General features: G+C 53.1%; 1 protein-coding gene across 2 annotated transcripts; it reads right to left on the bottom strand.

The window, feature by feature from the left end:
* Nucleotides 1–507: 507 nt before the first annotated feature.
* On the bottom strand, nucleotides 508–18,742 carry AKAP1 (A-kinase anchoring protein 1). 2 transcript variants are annotated; one of them, XM_066201872.1, is made up of 11 exons: nucleotides 18,638–18,742; nucleotides 7,455–9,042; nucleotides 6,066–6,199; nucleotides 5,421–5,547; nucleotides 5,036–5,166; nucleotides 4,777–4,954; nucleotides 3,934–4,084; nucleotides 3,224–3,291; nucleotides 2,273–2,346; nucleotides 1,742–1,807; nucleotides 508–1,602 (listed from the first exon to the last, which is right to left on the bottom strand). In XM_066201872.1, exons 2-11 carry the CDS (start codon nucleotides 9,016–9,018, stop codon nucleotides 1,543–1,545), a joined length of 2,553 nt encoding a protein of 850 aa, XP_066057969.1. In that variant the 5' UTR covers nucleotides 9,019–9,042; nucleotides 18,638–18,742; the 3' UTR covers nucleotides 508–1,542. The 2 variants fall into 2 exon arrangements, with proteins under 2 accessions (XP_066057969.1, XP_066057968.1); XM_066201871.1 differs by lacking the exon at nucleotides 18,638–18,742 and adding an exon at nucleotides 12,192–12,734.
* Between the last annotated feature and the right edge of the window lie 476 nt (nucleotides 18,743–19,218).

Genomic DNA, 19,218 nt, shown 5'->3' on the forward strand with positions numbered 1-19,218 from the left:
CATCACAGTTTCACTAAGACGGCTTAAAATTCGAGCTTTAATTGAAATGGAAAGAAACATTTCAAAAGGATATAATTTTTTATAGATCTGAGTTACCCAATTTAGTTTTCCTTGGATGTTACTGCAAACATGAACATTAAATCAGAGCGCCGAATAGGAGAGAGCTCCAAGAAAGGATATAACCATTCCCTAGCAGAGGGGATTGGACTGAAGGCCGGTGTAGGCCACTGTCCAAATGTGTGATGCCCTGGTGTGTCTGCTCACAGGACGTGAGCACACCCTTGAATCACCTGAAGCAGCTTCTGAGGACTGACTACATCAACAATTTCTGGCAAGTGTCTTCTCTGCCAGCAATAAATCCCAGTTCAATCCACATCTAAAACGATACACATTAGAGGGCATGTCTTTAAGAGCATTAAGTCAGCTTAAATTACTTGAGCAAAATTTTAAATACGTAATAGAAATCTAAAAAGGAGCAACAGAAAAAAAATTGAGAGAGAACACCACTGCAAGAGTAATGCCAAGTTGTTACTTTTTTTTTTTTTAAACAGATCTGTACAGCAACATAGCAAAGGATGCAGCGATCACAATTCCAACCAGACAGCAACCTAAGGGGACACTGATCCTCATACAGCAGAGCTGAAACACTCCCAACATTTGGGTGCTCCAAATCATTTGGCTACCCTAATGCACTCCATACCAGTTCTACCTATATAGGACATTTTGGTGTGAAAAAGTTTCTGTAAAGTTCCCTTTGTTTCCAGTGTTTTTCTTGTACAAAATATTACAATGATATTTTTTTATATATATTTACAGACTTGCACGGCTAGAAAAATATAAACTACAATTGGGCTTGGCAAGCAGTTTCTTTTCTTTAAATACAAGACATTTCAGAGCAAAAACTGTAGTGGTAACATCCTGCACTCCAAGCCCCTGCAGGGAGAGCAGATCAAGCCTAAAATCCACGATTGCAGCGAGACACGGGAACGCGACTCCTCCACCTCCCGGTGCAAGGAAGACACAAGATGGATGCTGTTTGTGCAGGTTACTGGCACAACACAGGAAAATCCATAACTGAACATTAAATCCCTTAATAACATTCATTAATTCCATAGGCAGGGCCTGTTAAAAAGGGGACAACCAATGTAACTTTTGGGAAAAGCAGACACCGAGTTCGTGGGGCACGACACAGCCCAAACTGTTTCGGGGGCCTTTGCCTTGAGCCACCCCCAAGGCTTTTAGATTTTTTTCCCTTTAAATTTTGACCAGAGGCCAGGGAGGATTTTTTTTTTTTTGCTTTAAAGCTACAGTATCTGTCATTATGGCTTTGAACACCCCCTTTCTGGAGATGAGGTATCTGTTCTAGTGAAATGGTAACAGTTGAGCAAAACAAGTTTCAATGGACCACAAAACTCCGCAGGCAGGTGTGAACGGGGTCTCCTCGGGGGGAAGTTGCCAAACCGAATTGTAACAGTGCAAAACAAGATTTTGTCTTTTGTTTTTTTCTCTGCAGAAAGAGTTGTCAAGGCATCTAGGACACTGCTAGTAGTCGAGCCACCGAGCAAACCCTCTTTCCACCAGAGTCCTGTTTATTGACACCACCTAAAGGGAGGGGGAGAAAACCCAAAGAGTAGGTAAGTGAACAAGCCACAGCAACAAACATAGGCTCTGCAAGTTCCTAATCAACAACAAAAAAGGTTTACGATTAAGGAGTTTTCAGCACATTTACCAATATACCCACCTCATCTCCCATCAAGTTCCACAGCTGTATCAGTGGCAGCCCTGTGACACTGTCATAATTTGTGACCTGGGAACACAGAAAAACATGAGTGTGCAGCAATTCCGGCCCCAATTCACTTGCATGGACAGCTACAGCCACTACCAGAAGCACTTTGGACTGTGAGCAGGTGCTGCCTGCAAAAGTCTCTGGGACATCACCAACGTCCCAGTGCTGCCTCTGGCCAGCCCCATGTCCAGGGTGGAGAACCAGTGAGGACTGGCAGAGCAGTGCAGACCCAGGGGACCCCAAATCCGATGGACACCAGGCCCTGTCGTGCTCTGTAAACCCATGCATGTTCCCTTCCCCCTGCCTGCATCAGCAACAAGAGGGAATACTCATCCCTTCCCAGCCCCAAGCAGTGCTGATGGAAATTCCCAGCCCCAGGACTTCCCAGGAGCCAGGCTCTGGCTTTGGGTTTTATGTAACAGAGCGCAGGGCAGTGGACACCAGCAGGGCCACCAGCAACAAGACTTCTCCAGACACGTGCTGTACCTGTGCCACGAGGACAGCACCTCTGGTCATCTCACTGACAGCGGCGTCGGCTTCCGGGGAAAAGTGATCCTCATCTGTGGGAAAAGGAGAGCAGAGGAAGCAAGTGAGGTCTGTCACAGGCTTTCCAGGCCAGAAAGGACTACTGAGCTGATATTCTCTGTCCTCCTACAGACATTGGGCCTGAGAACCCTCCTGGCCAGCTGATCCTGGAGCTGTTGGTTCTGCAGGAAGGGGATGAAGAGCTTCCTACGGCCGCCAGCCACGGTCGCGTGAACACAAGTAGCTGATGAATCAGGAGGCTTTAAACACAGCAAAGCACATTTCTGCAGCACCTTGGAGCTGCCACCGGTGTTTTGATCCTCAATAAACTAAGCTCAGGGCCCTCGGGGCTTTGCTGACCCTGCACAGAGGGCACCCAAAGTGTCTGCAGCACAGGTGCCCAGCGCCTGAGCAGAGTCCAGGACAAAAAAGGCAAACCAAAGTGTTCCTAGGCAGCGACTGACATTCTCCCGTTGCAGACTTGGCAATTTAAACACAGAACTCTACAAATCAGTCATTTCAGGAGGAAAACGTCAGGTATTTGTCTGCAGATTAAAAACTAAGTTTGCATTTACAGGAGCCCTCTGACAGAAGAATTAGAGCAGTTACAGCTACTGCACCTACACCCTGCCAGTCCTGCCAACACGCTGCTTAGGACAGTAATTCATTCTCTCCTCCAAGCAGGAAACAGCCTGGACATTCATCATCTTTCCCCTGGATTCTGACAGGTGATGCCACGCTAGCACATTTAGAAGAATACAATACAATTTTTCCAATCCTTCCTCCTGTCACGTCGGAGGCTACGCTGGCAATAGGAGGTAGAAGGTTTAGACAGGATCATGGCTTGGACACATCTTGCATCCATGGAAACCTGCAGGAGAAGGGCCAACAGTACATCAAGAGCTCCATTACCTGGAAGTGGCACCACATTGTCAAGTAAAACTTCTGCTCCTTGGAAAGGTAGTGTTAAAAAATCAGACCTTAAAGAAAAGAGGATCAGAGTAAGAACAGGGCTTTAAATCGCTCCTACATTCTTCAATGTGACATTGATTAATCAAATTGCTCTTAAAGGCATTCAGTTTTAAATTAATGACAGTCAAACAAAAAAAAAAATCAGACAATTCTCCCAGCAATCTAAGAGCAGCAATAAATTGTCTGATTAACAAGCCAAGCTGGTTCAGGCTCTGAGCAAAACCCACCTCCATCAGGGAGGGTGTGCTGCCTGTCCCTCAGCTCTGGGGCACAATCAAATATTTAGTGGGCTTGTGTAAGAAACCCCTGATCCAACACAGCTGTCCCAGACAGTGGGGCTGGAGCATCAAGAATCAGGAGCTTATTCCTGGCTCATCAATCAATTGCACTTCAAGGCCTCCTGAAGGCATCCTTTTCCTCAGTTTCCACAATGAAGTGGCAGAAGCTGCCATTTCCTCTCCCTTCCCTTCAAAAAAGCCTTGCAGGAGCTTCTTGTGCTCCCAAAAACCCACACTCATTGCTGAGCTGAACCTTTCCACCAGCTCCCACTTCAGCTGTGGAAAAACCTTTTAAAATTCAAACTCTACGGACTCCTCTGATGAGGATTTGAGCCAGACACGGCCTCAGGCCATGGGAGAGGATCTACGGACCTGATTTGCCTGAGTGTGTCAACCTTCACTTTATCATATCCTCCATAGTCCACGTATTTGAGCTCCACTTCATCGGTCTCCTCAAAGTAGCTGATGACTTGAGCCCGGAGCCATGCCCCATCCAGGCCTGGAGCTGCACAGATAATACCAACTGCAAAACACCAGAGCACAGAGAAGGAAGGCTCAGGATAAGTGCATTTCCAAAAACCAGCACTTCAGGCATGAGCAGCGCTGCTCAGTTATCTATGGAGAACCAAGAGCATTTCTTAGGCTGCTTCCAGCTTCCTCCAACACCCCCCCACAGCCCCAGCACACCAGGCCTGCAGCTGAGACACTGAACTGGTGAGTTTTACTCTCAGTTCTGTCTGCCACAAGCAAGATGCCCTGCCCCAGTACACAGTTCCCTTCCAGCTTTGGGGCAGAAACAGCAAGGTCAGTCTCCACAAAGGAATACACAACCCCTTTCCATGGGATGCATCCCTCACTTCACACCAGGTGCAGACATGGACACAGTGACACTATGAAGGTGTGGGAGCAGCTCCACACTTTGTCAGCAGAAATACCCCAGCTGCCAGGTTGATTGGAAATAAGCTGAGACAGCCTTGATCTCACTCTGAATTTCAACAGGCAGCTACGTGGCTCGGGAGGGACTCCAGGGATGAGCAGGGTAAGGGAGAGCAGAGCAACATCTGGACTCTGGCAGCAGCTTAAGGATGAGATGACACGTGAGCTATCACATCCTCATCCACTGGGAACTTCCCACGCCTGACTCAGGGACAACAGGTCTGCACAGGAGCCCAGAACTTTCTCAAACAGAACAACGTGCGAGCATCCACGACTTGCCTTCCACAGGAGTGGGCAGGGTTGGAATTTCGGGCTGAGAGTAGCAGGCGAACATCTGCTGGTCGAGGCTGCGCAGCACGTGGAAGGTGGGGTGCGTGTGCTGCTGCAGGAACATGTGCCCCGCGTCCACCTGGTGTGCCACCACCACCTCCACAGTGACTCCGTCGGGGAGGAACAGCTGCCGCGGGGAGGAAAAGCTGTCGTGAGTGTCCCTGGCAAGGCAAGCTCCAGCCCCAGCCCAGCCCGAGGCGGGACTCACCCAGGCGGACACGAGCAGGGAGTGAAGCGGCAGCGGCATGGGCGGAGGGAGGGTGTAGATGTTGGTGAGACACAGCTCTTTGAACTTCTTGCCAATCAGGCTCAGGACTTTCTCTACTTGGTGCGAGGTCCCTGGAAGACAAAAATCCCATGGGGAGTCTGTAGCGTGGACACGCTGAGGACACCTCCGGTCCTGTCACCTGAAGAAATACAACTGCCAGGATCCTCCTGCACTACCTCAACAGCCTAAGTTTTAACAGGCTGCCCAGAGGAGTTTTGAAAAGCACTGGACTCAGAGGCCACTAAATCCATTTAAATTCCTTGCTCACCGAATTAAGCCCCCCAAGAAACACATTAGACCATGAATAGAGACACACTCCACTCACCTTCGATGTGACAGACTTGGGAGTCACGGAAATAAGGTAGCGTGGAGACGTAAATTTTGGCACCAGACGCTTGCCTCAGGTAGCTCATAAACCTCCCTTGTTTGCCGATCAAGCGGCCAACTAATTCCTTCAAGAAAGGGACAAGACAGCAAGAGTCAGGAAGAGAAAGGCAGATCAAACATCCCTGTTCTCTGCGGCTTACACCACCCACGTTATCAGCTCCTCTATCACAGGCAGGAGAAATACAAGGCCGTGCTGGACCAGTGCAGAGTTCAGCTGGTCTGGGATGGGTCCAGACCAGTAAGCACAGCTCATTTTGATAATCCCCTGCTCGTAATACCTGTGCACCCTCAAAGCCTCCTGGATGCTTTCAAAGCATTGGACTCCCAGCCTGGATGGAAGGTGATGGGGAATAACAAGTTCAACAAGCACCATTCCCCTGGGTGTGGCCCTGGAGTGCTGCTTGCTTACAGCTGTGCACTGGCTCTTCACTCCTGTGAGTCCTAGCGGGAGCAGAACACTCCAGTCCTCCTGGACTTGCTGCTGATCTCCCAGGGACGGCACAGAGCCAGCACCAGACTGGGAGGACCAGGAGGTGGCTGGGCAGGGCAGGGCAGGATGGTGAGCAGGCCAGCAGCTGGTTACCTTTGGGACCTCGATTTCCCAGATAACGAAGTCTGGCTTGCTGGATCCTCCTTCCAGCTTTGCATTCTGGCGAGCCACTGTCTTCCTCATGGCACTGCCGCTGTCCACAAAATCCACGCTATTTACATCTGAACCTACAAGACAGGCACAGGCATTCAGACAGCCCCCACGACCCACACTTACGCTCCCACCCCAAAGGGAAGGGCTGCAGAGTGACCCCAGTGCCAGGTATGCCCGCCAGGAGGCATGGTAGGGGGCAGCCTTTTGCCCACATTTGCCCTGTATTTGAAGAAACAAGGGCAAGAGCCGAAGTGTATTTTGTTCCCAAACCATCAGGATACCAGGAACATTTCTACCTGGGAAAGGGACAAACTCCAACAGCCTCCTCCTGGCCAGATCTCAGGCACAGCCAGTGTCACACGAGCTTGGTCCTTCCACCCCATTAACAAGCAGAAGGACGAAGATCCTTACTTGCAAGTATTCAGAACACCCAGTGAGAGACCAAAGAGAAAAATGAACCCAACAGCTGCTTCACATTTGCCACATCTCAATGGGCAACCCAGCACTGAGGCTGAGAAAGGCCAAGGGAGCAGCTGTTGGCATGGGCTCTGTAGGCAAAGGGAAGATTTAAAACTCCCAGCCTGGATGTGAAGGTCAGCTGGGTGATCTGTTGTCCAACACTGCCACCTTATCAGCTTTACCTGCTGTATTCCCCTTTCCCCAGCCTCATTGTCTCAGTGCCACAACTCCCTCCTGGACCTTCCTGTTCCACCAGCATTCACAACAAGGCAATACCATTCTCCTCCTGGGGTTCCTCTCACTAGTGAAAACGTTCTGTGGGTTCAATCCTTCACTGCTGGCAAACTCAACCCCCACGCCTTGCAACAAGCAGTGTTCCAACTGCTTTGTAGCAATTACCAGAGACATCCCCTGTCATTAAGGGCTGTTGGCACCACAGGGTCCTACAAAGGATTTTAACATCCATCCCCAAGGTCACACAGGCTAACGTTTGCTCAGACAGCTTTGCGTGTACCGTGCCAGGCACACATCATCCAGCATCTACAAGGGAAAAGCAACACAGACAGATGGGGGAACTCCATGAATATTGCTCCCTGTTGGGATTTCTTGGCATGCACCTGCCCCTCTGAACAAAAAGGCTTCAGGGTAATTGCTCTGCAACCAGCTGATTTTATCACAATTCATCAGAGCTCTGCTCTGGCTCCTCCAGCAGTACCTCAGAACATGCCTCACCTTCCTGTCAGCACAGGGGCAAGCACCCAGGGCTTCCAGAGGTCACCAGAAACCACTGCTACGAGGTCTCACACCTGCAAGGTGCTCCCCAGCAATGCTTGTTCACGTTTTTTGCAGGAGGATTTTCCAGCCCCTTACCTTCCGAGTGATCTCCATCCGTCCCTGGCGCGCTGCTGCACTCCTGACTCAGGTCTGGCCCTTCCTCCTTCAGGATGCCATTGCTGTAGGGCTCCGTGCTGCCCTGGGGCAGCCCCGGGGCAGAGGGGGTCTCCCCTGGCACCAAGCTGTGCTCAGCAGACGTGTCTGGGGCTGAGGATGTGCTCAGTGAGTCCGAGTGCTGCTCTGATGTGACAGACAGCACCGTGCTCTGCAGGGGCTCCTCTAGGCTCGACCCACCCCCGGGTGTGTGTGAGCCATACCCAGAGTCCTCCATGGCCAAAGGTGACTTTTCCAGGGAGTTCTCCACATGAGTCCGATCAACTCCTTGGGGCTCCCTGCACGCCTGGCTCTTCACCTGACAGTCCTCTGTGTTGTCCTGAGCAGGGCTGGCCCAACAGCCGTGTGATGAGCAGTCTGTCACACCCCGCCCCTCTGCGCCCACAGGCACGCTCTCATCGGCTGCTGCGGCTCCCTGCACAAGCACCTGGCCAGGGGCAGCAACACCCTCCATCCCCAGAGGAGCCTCAGCTTGGCTGGCAGCGGCCTGGCAGAGCCAAGGGGATGCATCGCCTGCAGAACCCGACAGCACTTCCTCAGTTGCTGCCAAGATGACCTTGGAAATGATCTGTATCGCTACTTGCTCAATTTTCTCAACTTCCTTCTCCAAACTCACTCCCTCAATCTTCTCTCTTTCCAGCTCATCTCCTTCTGGCTGTGTGTCCTTCTGAGACACTGGTGTAGTATCAGGGATTGACTCGGACATCTCTTCTTCCCCGGACTGCTTTGGACAGGCAGAGTCCAAACTCCCTGGTAACACACTCGCTGCAGAATCCTCGTGACCTGATACAACTTCAGCTTTGTAGAGAAAGGCTAGTGGGGCATTGGCTTCTGTCTCCGATCCCAAGCAACAGGCTGCCACAGAGCCAGTATCTGACTGCACAACTCCTGGCATCTGCTTTTCCCTAGGGGGCTTAAACGAAGACTCATCCGACTGCTCCGTGTTGCTGATGTCCTGCCTGACTCCTGAAGACTCCCGTGTCAGGGGGGGCTGCCGGCCTTGGTTTGTCCCTGTGCTCTGCTGACACTCGGTGCTCTCAGCAGGCAGAGGGAGCGAGGCACGAGCAGGGACACCGCCGCCCTCTCGGGATCCTATCGATTCCAGCTTTTCGCTGTCGTCCTGCAGGGCGCTGGGCCCAGCTGTCGCTGCCAGGCCTGGGAGGTGCCGTGAGGGATCCGGCCTCTCGTGAGCTGGGCACAGGAGAGAGGGCGTCGTCAGCCCCGCGGGCAGCAGGGAGGTCAGGGCTGGCTTCTCCAGGCACTCCTCTCCCGACAGGAGAGGCAGTCTTTGGGGAACGCATGCTTCTGGCTTGGGACGCAAATCGCTCTCTGACACTTCCTCCTGCTGCTCCCTTTCAATGGCTATGGCTTGCTTGTTGCGATAGCCCGAGTGCTTTTTTCTCCAGGAATAGATCCACCAGCAGCTGAGAAGTGCCAGCACTCCAGGAATGGCGTACGGGACGAAGTTGCGGAAGCGCAGAGCCATCTTCCAGAGCGTCAGCAGTTACACCTAGGGGAAACAGAAACCACGTTACAATGGTCACAGGGAAGGTGACAGGAAGGCTGAGGCCCCGTAACCGCCTTCAGCTACTGCTGTTAGCATGGTCAGGCTTGTTTTCCAGCTGCTCTAGAAATTCACATCTCTGCTCTGCCAGCACAGCACAGAACAAGATCCTTATCCAAGACTAGGGATATCTGGACATGTCTCACCGTTATACTCCATGATTTCACCCTTCCTCACCTCTGCACTTAATTTCCCCTCGCTTCCGCTGCCTCACAGCTGTGCAGGTCAGTCCTGCCCCCAGCACAGCAGGTGCCTCCAGCAGCGGGCTGGGCTCACAGCCCAGCTGGACCACAGCATTCCATGGCACAGGCCGGGCACACAGCAGGGCTCCCCCAGCTCTCCCCCTGAAAGGCAGCACCCCATTCCCCAGGGCTCTGGACTCTGACAACACAAACTTCTGTAGAGCCTTAGGAACGCAGCTCCAAAGTTTATTCTGCATCCAAACCCACTACACTGACAGCTGCCACTCCCCTGACTCGCAAGCTGACAGCTCTCCCTCTTCCTCTGCAAGGCCTGTCACCTCTTGCCCACCTGGACAGCCAGTTGTGCTCCTTCACTGGCAGGCCTCACCTGGGTCACACGAGGCAGGGCTGCCATGCCTTTCCTTTTCCTTAAGGAACGTCTGCAACTGGAATGCGAAGCTGAACAGCTACCACATCCCAAACAGCCTTGCTGCAAAGCACTTACAGTTTATATTTTCACCGCACAGGAATTAAAGCAAAACACCACGTGTCTGAGGGTGCTCACACAGACAGGCTTTAATCCAAACAGCCCTCAAGACTCTCGCCAGCAAGCAACAAAAATAAAGATTGTTTTCAGGAGATAGCAAAGTCTCAGAAATGTGAGCCACCCACTGGAAAAGAGCATTATCTGGTTCCTCTTTAGAAGCATAGTATTTCTATGACAAGAGAGGACAGCCAAGGCAGTTGGCCTGATGCTCAGTGTGTCTCAACAAAAAAGCCCCTTCTGTTATCAGGACTAACACCCCAACCACAGCCCCCAGTACAACACTCCTTCAGGCCACAATCTCCACAAGGAGCTGATGACATTCTAGCTGAGGGACAAAACCATGCCTCCCTCGGGCTCAAACCCAGTGTCAGAGCCTCAGATAATTTCACATTCATCCCAGATTTCTCACCTCCTCCAGCCACGCTCTCTGTTCCACGGGAGCCTCCACACAACTTCACCCACGCCAGCTCAGACCCTGCCTGGCTTCCTGCAGGGCCCAGGCACTGAGGCACACAAATGAATGAGCTAACGGCAAAGGCAGGGACTAGAAAATTGCTGGTTCAATCCCAAATGAAAGGTCAGCTGCAGACACAATTTAAGTTCAGCAATAGTCCCAGTCCATCACAAATAAGGCACATAGGTTGTTCTACACGGGAGACTCGTGTCTTCATCAGACATTTGTATCTGATTAAATAAACTAAATAACTAAGAAGCAACTAAATCCCAGTTACTCCCAGCTGGCTGTGTGCATTCAGGGAGCAGGGCTCACTGCTGAGGGTGAATCCTCTGTTAATGGCAACATCTGGGATCTTGGAATTAAAAAACCAACAAACCTATGCAATACTGTGGCTGTTCTGTGTTTGGAAGCTGGCAAATGGAAAGGGTGAAGCCCGTACATTCCCAAGACAAAAGGTCCCCCTTTATGCTGCCCAGCACAATGGCACATTGTGAGCTGAGAGTGCTCATCTGCTGCGTGCCCAAGTTGTTGTAATTAATGCAGAACTACCCTACAAGCTGTCTCCCAGGCGTACTACAAACCCAAATTAAAGTAGCTCACATAAGTCCATTCCCAGCAAGCATTCCCAATTAAACAGACAGCCCTATTATTATCTGATTCCCTACTAAGTTGCACTAACTGTCCAAACCATAGTCCCACACAGCTCTGCAGCACAGGGAGACAGTCGCAGGATGCCCCAGAGGGACAAGCCTGTCCTGAAGTCTGGCAGACAAAACAGTTTTGTGAGTCATTCTGAACAGTATCATCACTTAGGATAAAGATATCCACTCCTCTGTGATACCTGGATGAGTGGGGACTGCTGGATTAGCTGACGGCTCCTTGCAGTGCTCATTTGACCCCATGTTTTTGATTTATTATTTTTGCCAGAGCTGCATCACCACCAGGATCATGTCAAATGGAATTGCACATCCTCCCATCAGCTGGAGCAGGCTGAAAGGCAGTGGCTCTGCACAGGAGGCCAGCAGACATCCCGGAGTGCCGGGTTGGCTGGGGAACAGCTCAGCACCAACAAACATCTCCTTACAAAGACCTGGCAGGAAGGCTCTGCGGCCAGACCTTGCTATGCTGGTCACTGCGCGTGATGCCTGAGGACAGCGGGTCAAACCTGCCCATCCCAAGGGCTGTGACACTGCTCCACCCCCACTTCCCCCCCAGGAGAGCTCCCAAAGCCCACAGCCACTTCCCAGCCTGTCCCAGTGCAACCAAGCCTTCTCCCTGCCGCCAATGTGACAGCCAGCTCAGGGCTGCGGTGGCAACGGGATCATTGTAACGTGTTGGGGGAGGAAAGCCTGCGATTTTCCTGCCAGCAGCAGGACAGAAAATGGCAACTTGTCAAATCACATGCCCTCAAGCACTGCCAAGCAGGAGGGAGCCCAGCCCAGCACGCCCCATGCTCTCCCTCTCCGGGCAGGAGGAGCCAGCTGGGAAATGCAGCAGCTCCAGAGGCTCTGGACAGAAGAGGAGCAGCCTGCAGGAGCCAGAGCCCCCAGAAAACACTGCATCTCCAGCACCATTCCCAAGAAGCAGGGCCCCAACAGTCCTGCACCAAAAATAGTGCGGAGCTCACACACTGTATGTGCTCAGCCCAGCACCAGCCACTTCCACTTCCCCCTGGCACGCCGGGAATCTGGCCTAAATGTCACACCTTGGATCATGGGCAAGAGCAGCCAGAGCATGGGACTTCTCCAGCCTGCTAAATAATTCCCACCGCACGTCAGGCTGAGATCGAGGCACCAAGGGGACAGCGGGGTCAGTCAGCTCTCCAAGTCTGTGTCCTGACTTGATTTACGGAAAACTGCTGGTAAAGAGCAAGGAGATGAAGACAAGAAAGAACGCACACATTACCTACCTGAGAAAAAAGCCAAGGGCAGCCAATTTACTCTACTCGTTTACATTAGGGTCCCAGAGCAGTTCTAGGCCACCTTGTTTCCCAGCCAGGACACAGAGCCCTCAGCACTGACAGCCTTATAAGGTCAGAAATGTTTGCAGCACGAGGTTCCCGGGGACGCCAGATCATTCATTCTCCAGGTCCGAGAGGAGTTCAGCGAGCACTTGCTCAGAATTTCAGGGTTTTCTGCACACCAGGAGGTCTGTTCTGGAGGTGAGCTGCTTCGAGCCTCCGCCAGGAGAGAGGCCAGGACGACTCCCAAGTGACTGAGCCCCCATGCTCCGCAGGGACGTACCCTCGGCCGGTCCTGGCTGCTCCGCTTCCCTCTGCCCCTGCACTGGAGAGTTTCCAAACCCTGAGAGCTGTGGGAATCAAGGCTGCAATTAAAGCCCGTCCGAAAGGATCACAGAGCAAACTGGAGATGCAGCTTCAGCAGCAAGGCCAAGAAGCCTCCTGAGGAGCCCTGTAGTTAGGGAGGCAGCACTTGGGAAATAAATACTATCTGGGTGAAAGAGAACTGGACAGGCTGGCAGGGTTCAAACGAAATGGGACCACGTGGGCTCTTAAATTTTTCCATGCTAAAAATAACTGGTAGCACATGCTCTGCCTTATAGGAGGCATAAGAACAGGAGTTAACAAAAACCTAAGGAACTGGAGGCCCTACTGGTAAGATTAAAATAAGAAAAATTGCTGCACTGAGACAGACGTAAGGACTTACATAACCCACCCTGGGCATGAGGCATATTTTCATCGAAAGCTGAACTGGCACGTGGCACTGCATTATCTAACTGCAGCTTCTTTGTGCTTCATACAAGATGAAGGAGGCAGAACATCCACAAGGGAGGGACCTCCTGCCAGGTCCTGCTGCAGCACGTGCTCCCAGCTGTTCCAGCTGCAGAGCACAGGGGGTTTTCTCCCGTGCAGGTCAGCAGCAGCCCCGGGCCTGAGCTTACAGGAGGGAGCTGTGAAGCCACAGCAGCCTGCCAGCCCCTGCATCACACACCCAGGATCACCAGGGTGTCGCTTGGCCACCGGATTGCACAGTCCTCTCCCCGCCAGCGTGGAGTGCCCCCATCACACCCAGAGCCAGGAGCTCAGACAGAGTGACTCAGGAGCTGCAAACACCCTGAGACAGGTAGGAGCCAGGCCAACAAGATCTCAAACTGGGTGGCACTCGCTTTAAAAGAAGCCAACAGGGAAGTCTCTCTGTACTTAACTAATTAAAGGCAAGTGCTCTGCAGCAATTTCTGCTTCAAACAGTAGCAGTGAAAGACTAGAACAGCAAGAGACACCCCTTAAGCAACACCACCTTTCCACAGCCCAGTGAACATGGGCTATGAACCCAAGAAACAGGCTCCCCCCCAAATGAAAACCACCGCTGAAGCCACTTCACAACCTTAGAATATTTAAGAACCAGCAGTCTCCTATTTGCAAAATTATAAACTGTGCCTTAAATAAAAGGCTGAAAAAGCTGGTTGATGTAGAATTAAATGGTGCTTTGGAACAAGAAACACCACTAACACCAGGCTGTCTTTTATCTCTGAGATAAAAACTGCTTTCAGTGTAATCAGCATCAGTGCTGTTCCTACAAGAGCTCAGTCCCCCCTCGCAGCTGGAGCTGCCACACTGATTGTTGGTTCTGTGTGTTTTCTCCCACTCAGCAGCCCAAGCCTGGCCCAGCACAGCTCCTGCAGCAGCCTTTGGACCAAAGCAGGACTCAGAACAGTTCCTGTTCATTTCCACACTCAGAGCTTTACAATAAAAGCATCAGCTTGGCCAACCTGTAGGGTTTTTGTTTTTTTTATAGATGTTTCAGAAATTATCAAGAAGCTCACAGGGACACAAACACTGACCCTCAGCAACCCTCAGCACTGCTCTCCTGGACTCAGGCAGGGCCTTGAGTGCTCCTGCTCTGCAGAAATGAACAGTTTGTAATTAACATTAACCCTATCAAGTTATCAAGCTCCATACTGCTCTGGATATCTTATTACCTCCCTGCTCCAGTTGTTCCATTATTTATAGTTTCCTCACCCAAGTTAGTGTCTCCCTGTGAATCCTCTCTACTGCAGAGGGAGGCAAGAGAGCTTTTTCTCCACTTTCCCAGAAAAGTCTTTCAGAGAGTTCAGCAAACTTCAAAAACTGCTTCTGCACCACTTTACCTGTACCCCCACAGTACAGGCAGCGCAGCTGTTATTACCTTTATAACCCATCAACACAGTGCAAAAGTCTGGATTTGGAGAAGTTTTATCATCTTTCATTCTTTCTGCATTTTCACTCGGGCTGGAGAACAGAACAAAGTAATTTCCAGAATTTCAGAATAAACACATCCAACACTCAGCCTTTTGTGTTTGCTTCTACATAAGGAAGCCAATGCAGCCCTTGCTGCGGGTAAGGCAGTGCAGTAGCCACTACATGTACAGCTTACATATGACAACTTAAAAGCAGCCACCTGAGTCAGATGCCTGGCATCTCTATCAACTTCCACAGAGCAGAGACTAAACTAACCGAGGGCTTCCAATACACTCTGCACAGGAGCCAAAAAACAAGCTCGAATTTTCAAGGAGACAGAGCGGGGAGTTTCCAGCAAACACGCTGATAGGGCTGCAGGAGCCAGAGCAGCAAAGACCAAACAGAGCTCCAGGTACGTGGGGAGCAGCAGCGGCTCTGCTCACGGGATGTTTGCTGGGCACAGTCACCAGACCTTGACAAACAGCTTCCCAAAACAAGAGCTGGGCTAGGCTGAGGCAGGAAAGCAAAAGGCACTGCAGGCTGGTTGGAAGCCTTGTGGCAAAAGTGCAGAAGCACCCAGAGAGGGAAGACAGCAAACATCCGTGAGGAGGGTGCCCTGAATCCACCTGTGCTGAGAGGGAACAGCCAAGGCTTCACTGAGAGCTGAGTGAATCAGCTCATGGGGAATGAGCAGGAAGACACTTGTGTGCAGCAACAATGGCTATGAGGAGTGGCACAGCACACTCCAGCCTGACCAGGGAGATCACATCACTGCGACCCACAGCACCCCAGCTCCCCTGAGCCCTGCCCAAAGCACTCGAGGGGCAGCTCTCACACACAGCACAGCACAGGCTGCTCCTCTCCTCAGCTTTTCTCCAAAGGGAAGGCCAGGACACAGATCAAGTGGCCTTCCTACAGTCACATGGAGCTGGGGGAAACATGGAATGGAAGACTGGTATTCTGTCTGGAGAGATGGGAGCCCACCCTCAACTTGAAATACTTAAGGGAAGGGATGTGCTCGTTTCTCCTGCACGCCTGAACACCAAGGAATCCTTCCTAACCCTGCATTTGAACAAGAAATCAAATACAAGCCCAAGTTTGTAACAAAAGAGGCTCTTCTTTAAGGAACAGGAAAGCACAGGGTCAGAGCCCTGACATTTATGGGAATATACACCGCAGTCATTGTCCCAGACAAAATTCCCAACTCCCAGGTTCATTCCCAAGCAAAGCTAAGGCCTCTGATACCAGAGGCACATGAAAATCATGAACTTTTGCCAGGAGCTGCTGCTATTTATACCCAGAGTCAAAAACCAGCCACAGCACATGGCAAGTTTCTCATCCTCAGTGCCAGGTGGCAGCAGAGGTCAAAGGCAACCCCGACCAGGACAGGTCTGCAGCAGTGATTTGTCTGCTCAAGAATGATTTTAAATGATCTTTTATGAAATATTCATCTCTGCTAGCAGTAATGTACAGGACCCCAAAACCCAGTCAGCTTCCAGCTGACAAAATGCAGGACCAGAATGCACATATAAAAAAAACGTACAGCGAACCAGCTGAAGACAGAACATTTGAAAAAGCAGTTTGGGACATGCAAATATCTCCCCTTCTAGCAAACCCCATGAGAAACAAATGCAACAGCTTCAACTTCCAGGAAATATTAAACACCTGCTGAATAAAATAGCTTTTTCTGACTATGTGAGCATGGCTGCCTGAAGTTAATCATCACTTCATGAAGTCTAACCAGTCATTTGCATTAAGAGCTCCACAGAAGCACTGCAGTTAGAAATCAGGATTTTAAAAAGGCTAATCATTAGATCTGAAACATGAAACAATTATAAGTAATTAATGCTGTAATTAATGCTTTTTATTAGCTCTAGATGTTGCTATGGGCAACTGGGATACCAGCCCTGATCCTGTTACAGGCTCCCTGGACGCTAGAAATACCTTAAATCATTTTTTCACACCCGTTAAGAGCACATGAAGGATGAGAGGCACAGATAAGTGGGCTATGTTGCTTTAAAGGCATTATGCTCTTCAGATAACTGCTCCTGCAGAAGTGCACTTGCTCTCCAATGCCCCTGCAGCCAGCCTGCAATGTTCTCAAAGCGAAGAGACAGTCTCAGCCATCACAAATCGAACTGCTGCTGGCTCTGAGAGCTCTGGCTGCACTCCTGCAGCAAACTCCTGTCACAGTTAACTCCACAGGCAGTCTGCACCTCCAGGAACAGACAAACCGTGGTGGATCCACCTGCAGCTCCTGTCACCTCACGCCCTGGGCAGTGAGAGAACTCCTGTCCCCTCATTTCAGGCATTGTGGAGTGTCTAGGTTAAAGCCAAGGCTTTCTAGGCACTTCGCAGTTTTCAGTATTAGTATCTCAAAGCAACTCCAGCGTGCTTTAAGAAGGAATCTGGTCTCTAGGATGGGTTTCTGAACCACAGGTGAATAAGGAGAGCACTCCCAAGTAAGAAACAGCTACTAACACACACATCTGAGTTCCGCAGTGCCATCCACACAGACCCTGCAGCCCCAACATACAACGCTTCATGTCTGAGAGCAAACAGCCTGTTGTGGAAGACACTGCTACGACTGTGGTGAGAGACTGACCTGCATAAACCCCATGAGAGCTTTTAAAAGTCCTTCAAGACTCAATGAAAGACTTAGGCAGAAGGTGAGGGACTGTCAGGTGAGCAAGACCAGGACAGGAATCGATGCATGAATGGATTCCAGTGGATTCTATCCTCCTTCGAGCACTGCTCAAGCTTTACAGGCCTCTCCCTCCTCCTCGCTTACTCGAGAGTTGTCATTCCCTCCAGCGCCTTTGCACTGTGCAGCACGTGGGAGCACACCAGGGAATCGAGAACGAGACACACACAGTGAGGCTGTGCCGCCCTGTTCCAGAACCGCAGGTCCACGGGCACCGCCAGGTGACAGGTACAGCAGGCCAGCAGGCGCCTGCACGGTCCTTCACCTCACACAAGAAGCTCGTTAAGGAAGGAGGAGATGACAGGATCCGGACGGCGCTCCCGGCAGAGGAGCGGGCCCTGCTGAGCTGCTCTCCCCGCCGCTGCCCGGGCGCTGCGCTGCCCTCCCGCCGGCCGCTCCGCCTGTCCGCGCCCGGTGGATCATTCACAGCCACAAAGCCAACGGCGGAAAGCCAAGTTACACCAGCGCTGCGCCTTCCCCAGCAACAGCCGCTTCCCTTCACCTGAGACAAAGTCCACAGCGCCCGGCAGCGCTCGGCAGGTGCGGCACAGCCCTGGCACACAGGAAATCGGGCACGATTTCTGCCATCCCGCAGGTGGGCTGCTGCCAAACGCAGCTTTTGGGGCCGTTTCCTGCTGTTCCGGATAACTGCCATGAGGAGGATGCCCTCGCTGAGATGCCTGTCCATCCTGTGTCAGTGCCTCGCGGAGGTACTGGACTGCAGCAAGGAACTCGGCCAGGCTCAGACCAAGGTGCCCAGTTCTGGAACAGGAGTAACTTAGACCTCCCGTGCTTCCATCGGGGGGAAGCAGAAAAGGAGAGAGCAAACAACACGGATTCTCTCAGGAAAGCAAGGCTACAGCTTCACTTCCTCAGTAGCAATATAATTTAATTCCTTTGCTCCCACCTGTATTCCACGCTGGCTTACAAACAAAAGGAGTCACTAGGGCACATTAGAAGTCTTGCTAATAACAGTTTTTACGGTCATTACCATAACACAGGCAAGGCTCGCCAGACCAGACACGGAGCAGACAGCACAAGGTGCCTTCATCTCCACGGCGAGTCTGCACCGGCCGTGCCATCTCCCGCCCTCACGTCAGGAGCCGCGGACGCAGCGCTCCCCTCAGCACGGGGGAACCGACGCGGCTGCTCCGGCCGGGAGACCGCGAGAGGAACGCACGGCGGGGCGCGGACCGGCCCTCACCGCCCGCATCCCGCCCCGCACGGCCCCGGCACGGCCGGCCCCAGCCCAGGGCCCCGCGGTCACGGCCGGCGCCAGCCCAGGGCCCCGCGGTCACGGCGGGCCCGGAGCGCTGACCTTGGGCGGTGCGGGAGCGCTCCCGCCACGGCCCGCGCGGGGCCCGGGGCGGCACGGCCGGGGAGCACCCTCAGCGCGCCCCGCAGCGCCGCCGCCGACAGCCGCGGGCCCCGCCGCTCCGGCAGCGGGCGGGCGGCGGCCCAGGGCGGTACTTACGGATGTTCCGGAGCCGCGGCGGAGCCCGGAGCGGTGCCGGGCCCGGTCCGGAGCGGTGCCGGTGCCGCCCCACGTGCCCCCGGCCGGGCCGCCCGGCTCGGACATGCAGCGACACCGCCCCGCCCCGCCCCGCCCCTCTCGCGAGAGCGCCGCGAGAGCCCCGCGCGCGCGCGGCCCCGCCCCGTGCCCTGAGGGGGCCGGGCCGGGGCTCCGTGAGGGGCGGGATCGCTCCCGGGATTCCTCCGGGGCTCCGAGAGGGGCGGGATCGCTCCCGGGATTCCTCCGGGGCTCCGAGAGGGGCGGGATCGCTCCCGGGATTCCTCCCGGCCTCCGGGAGGGGCGGGATCGCTCCCCGGCTCCGTGAGGGGCGGCATCGCTCCCCGGGCTCCGAGAGGGGCGGGATCGCTCCCCGGGCTCCGAGAGGGGCGGGATCGCTCCCCGGGCTCCGAGAGGGGCGGGATCGCTCCCCGGCTCCGTGAGGGGCGGGATCGCTCCCCGGGCTCCGTGAGGGGCGGGATCGCTCCCCGGCTCCGTGAGGGGCGGGATCGCTCCCGCGGCCGAAGCTCGGGGGGAGTCCGGAC

The sequence above is a fragment of the Chamaea fasciata genome, unplaced genomic scaffold (assembly GCF_029207755.1).
Source record: "Chamaea fasciata isolate MVZ Bird 193981 ecotype frontalis unplaced genomic scaffold, bChaFas1.0.hap1 SCAF_21, whole genome shotgun sequence".
Taxonomy (NCBI): Eukaryota; Metazoa; Chordata; class Aves; order Passeriformes; family Sylviidae; genus Chamaea; species Chamaea fasciata.

What these genes read in the sequence shown, in the direction of transcription:
- AKAP1 (XM_066201872.1), bottom strand. Translation starts at nt 9,018, where the DNA reads ATGGCTCTGCGCTTCCGCAACTTCGTCCCGTACGCCATTCCTGGAGTG. An exon ending in CCTGCCCACTCCTGTGGAAG is followed by an intron (nt 4,085 to 4,776) that starts GCAAGTCGTGGA and finishes GGTGTTTTGCAG; the next exon opens with TTGGTATTATCTGTGCAGCT. An exon ending in GGAACTTGATGGGAGATGAG is followed by an intron (nt 1,603 to 1,741) that starts GTGGGTATATTG and finishes CCCTCCCTTTAG; the next exon opens with GTGGTGTCAATAAACAGGAC.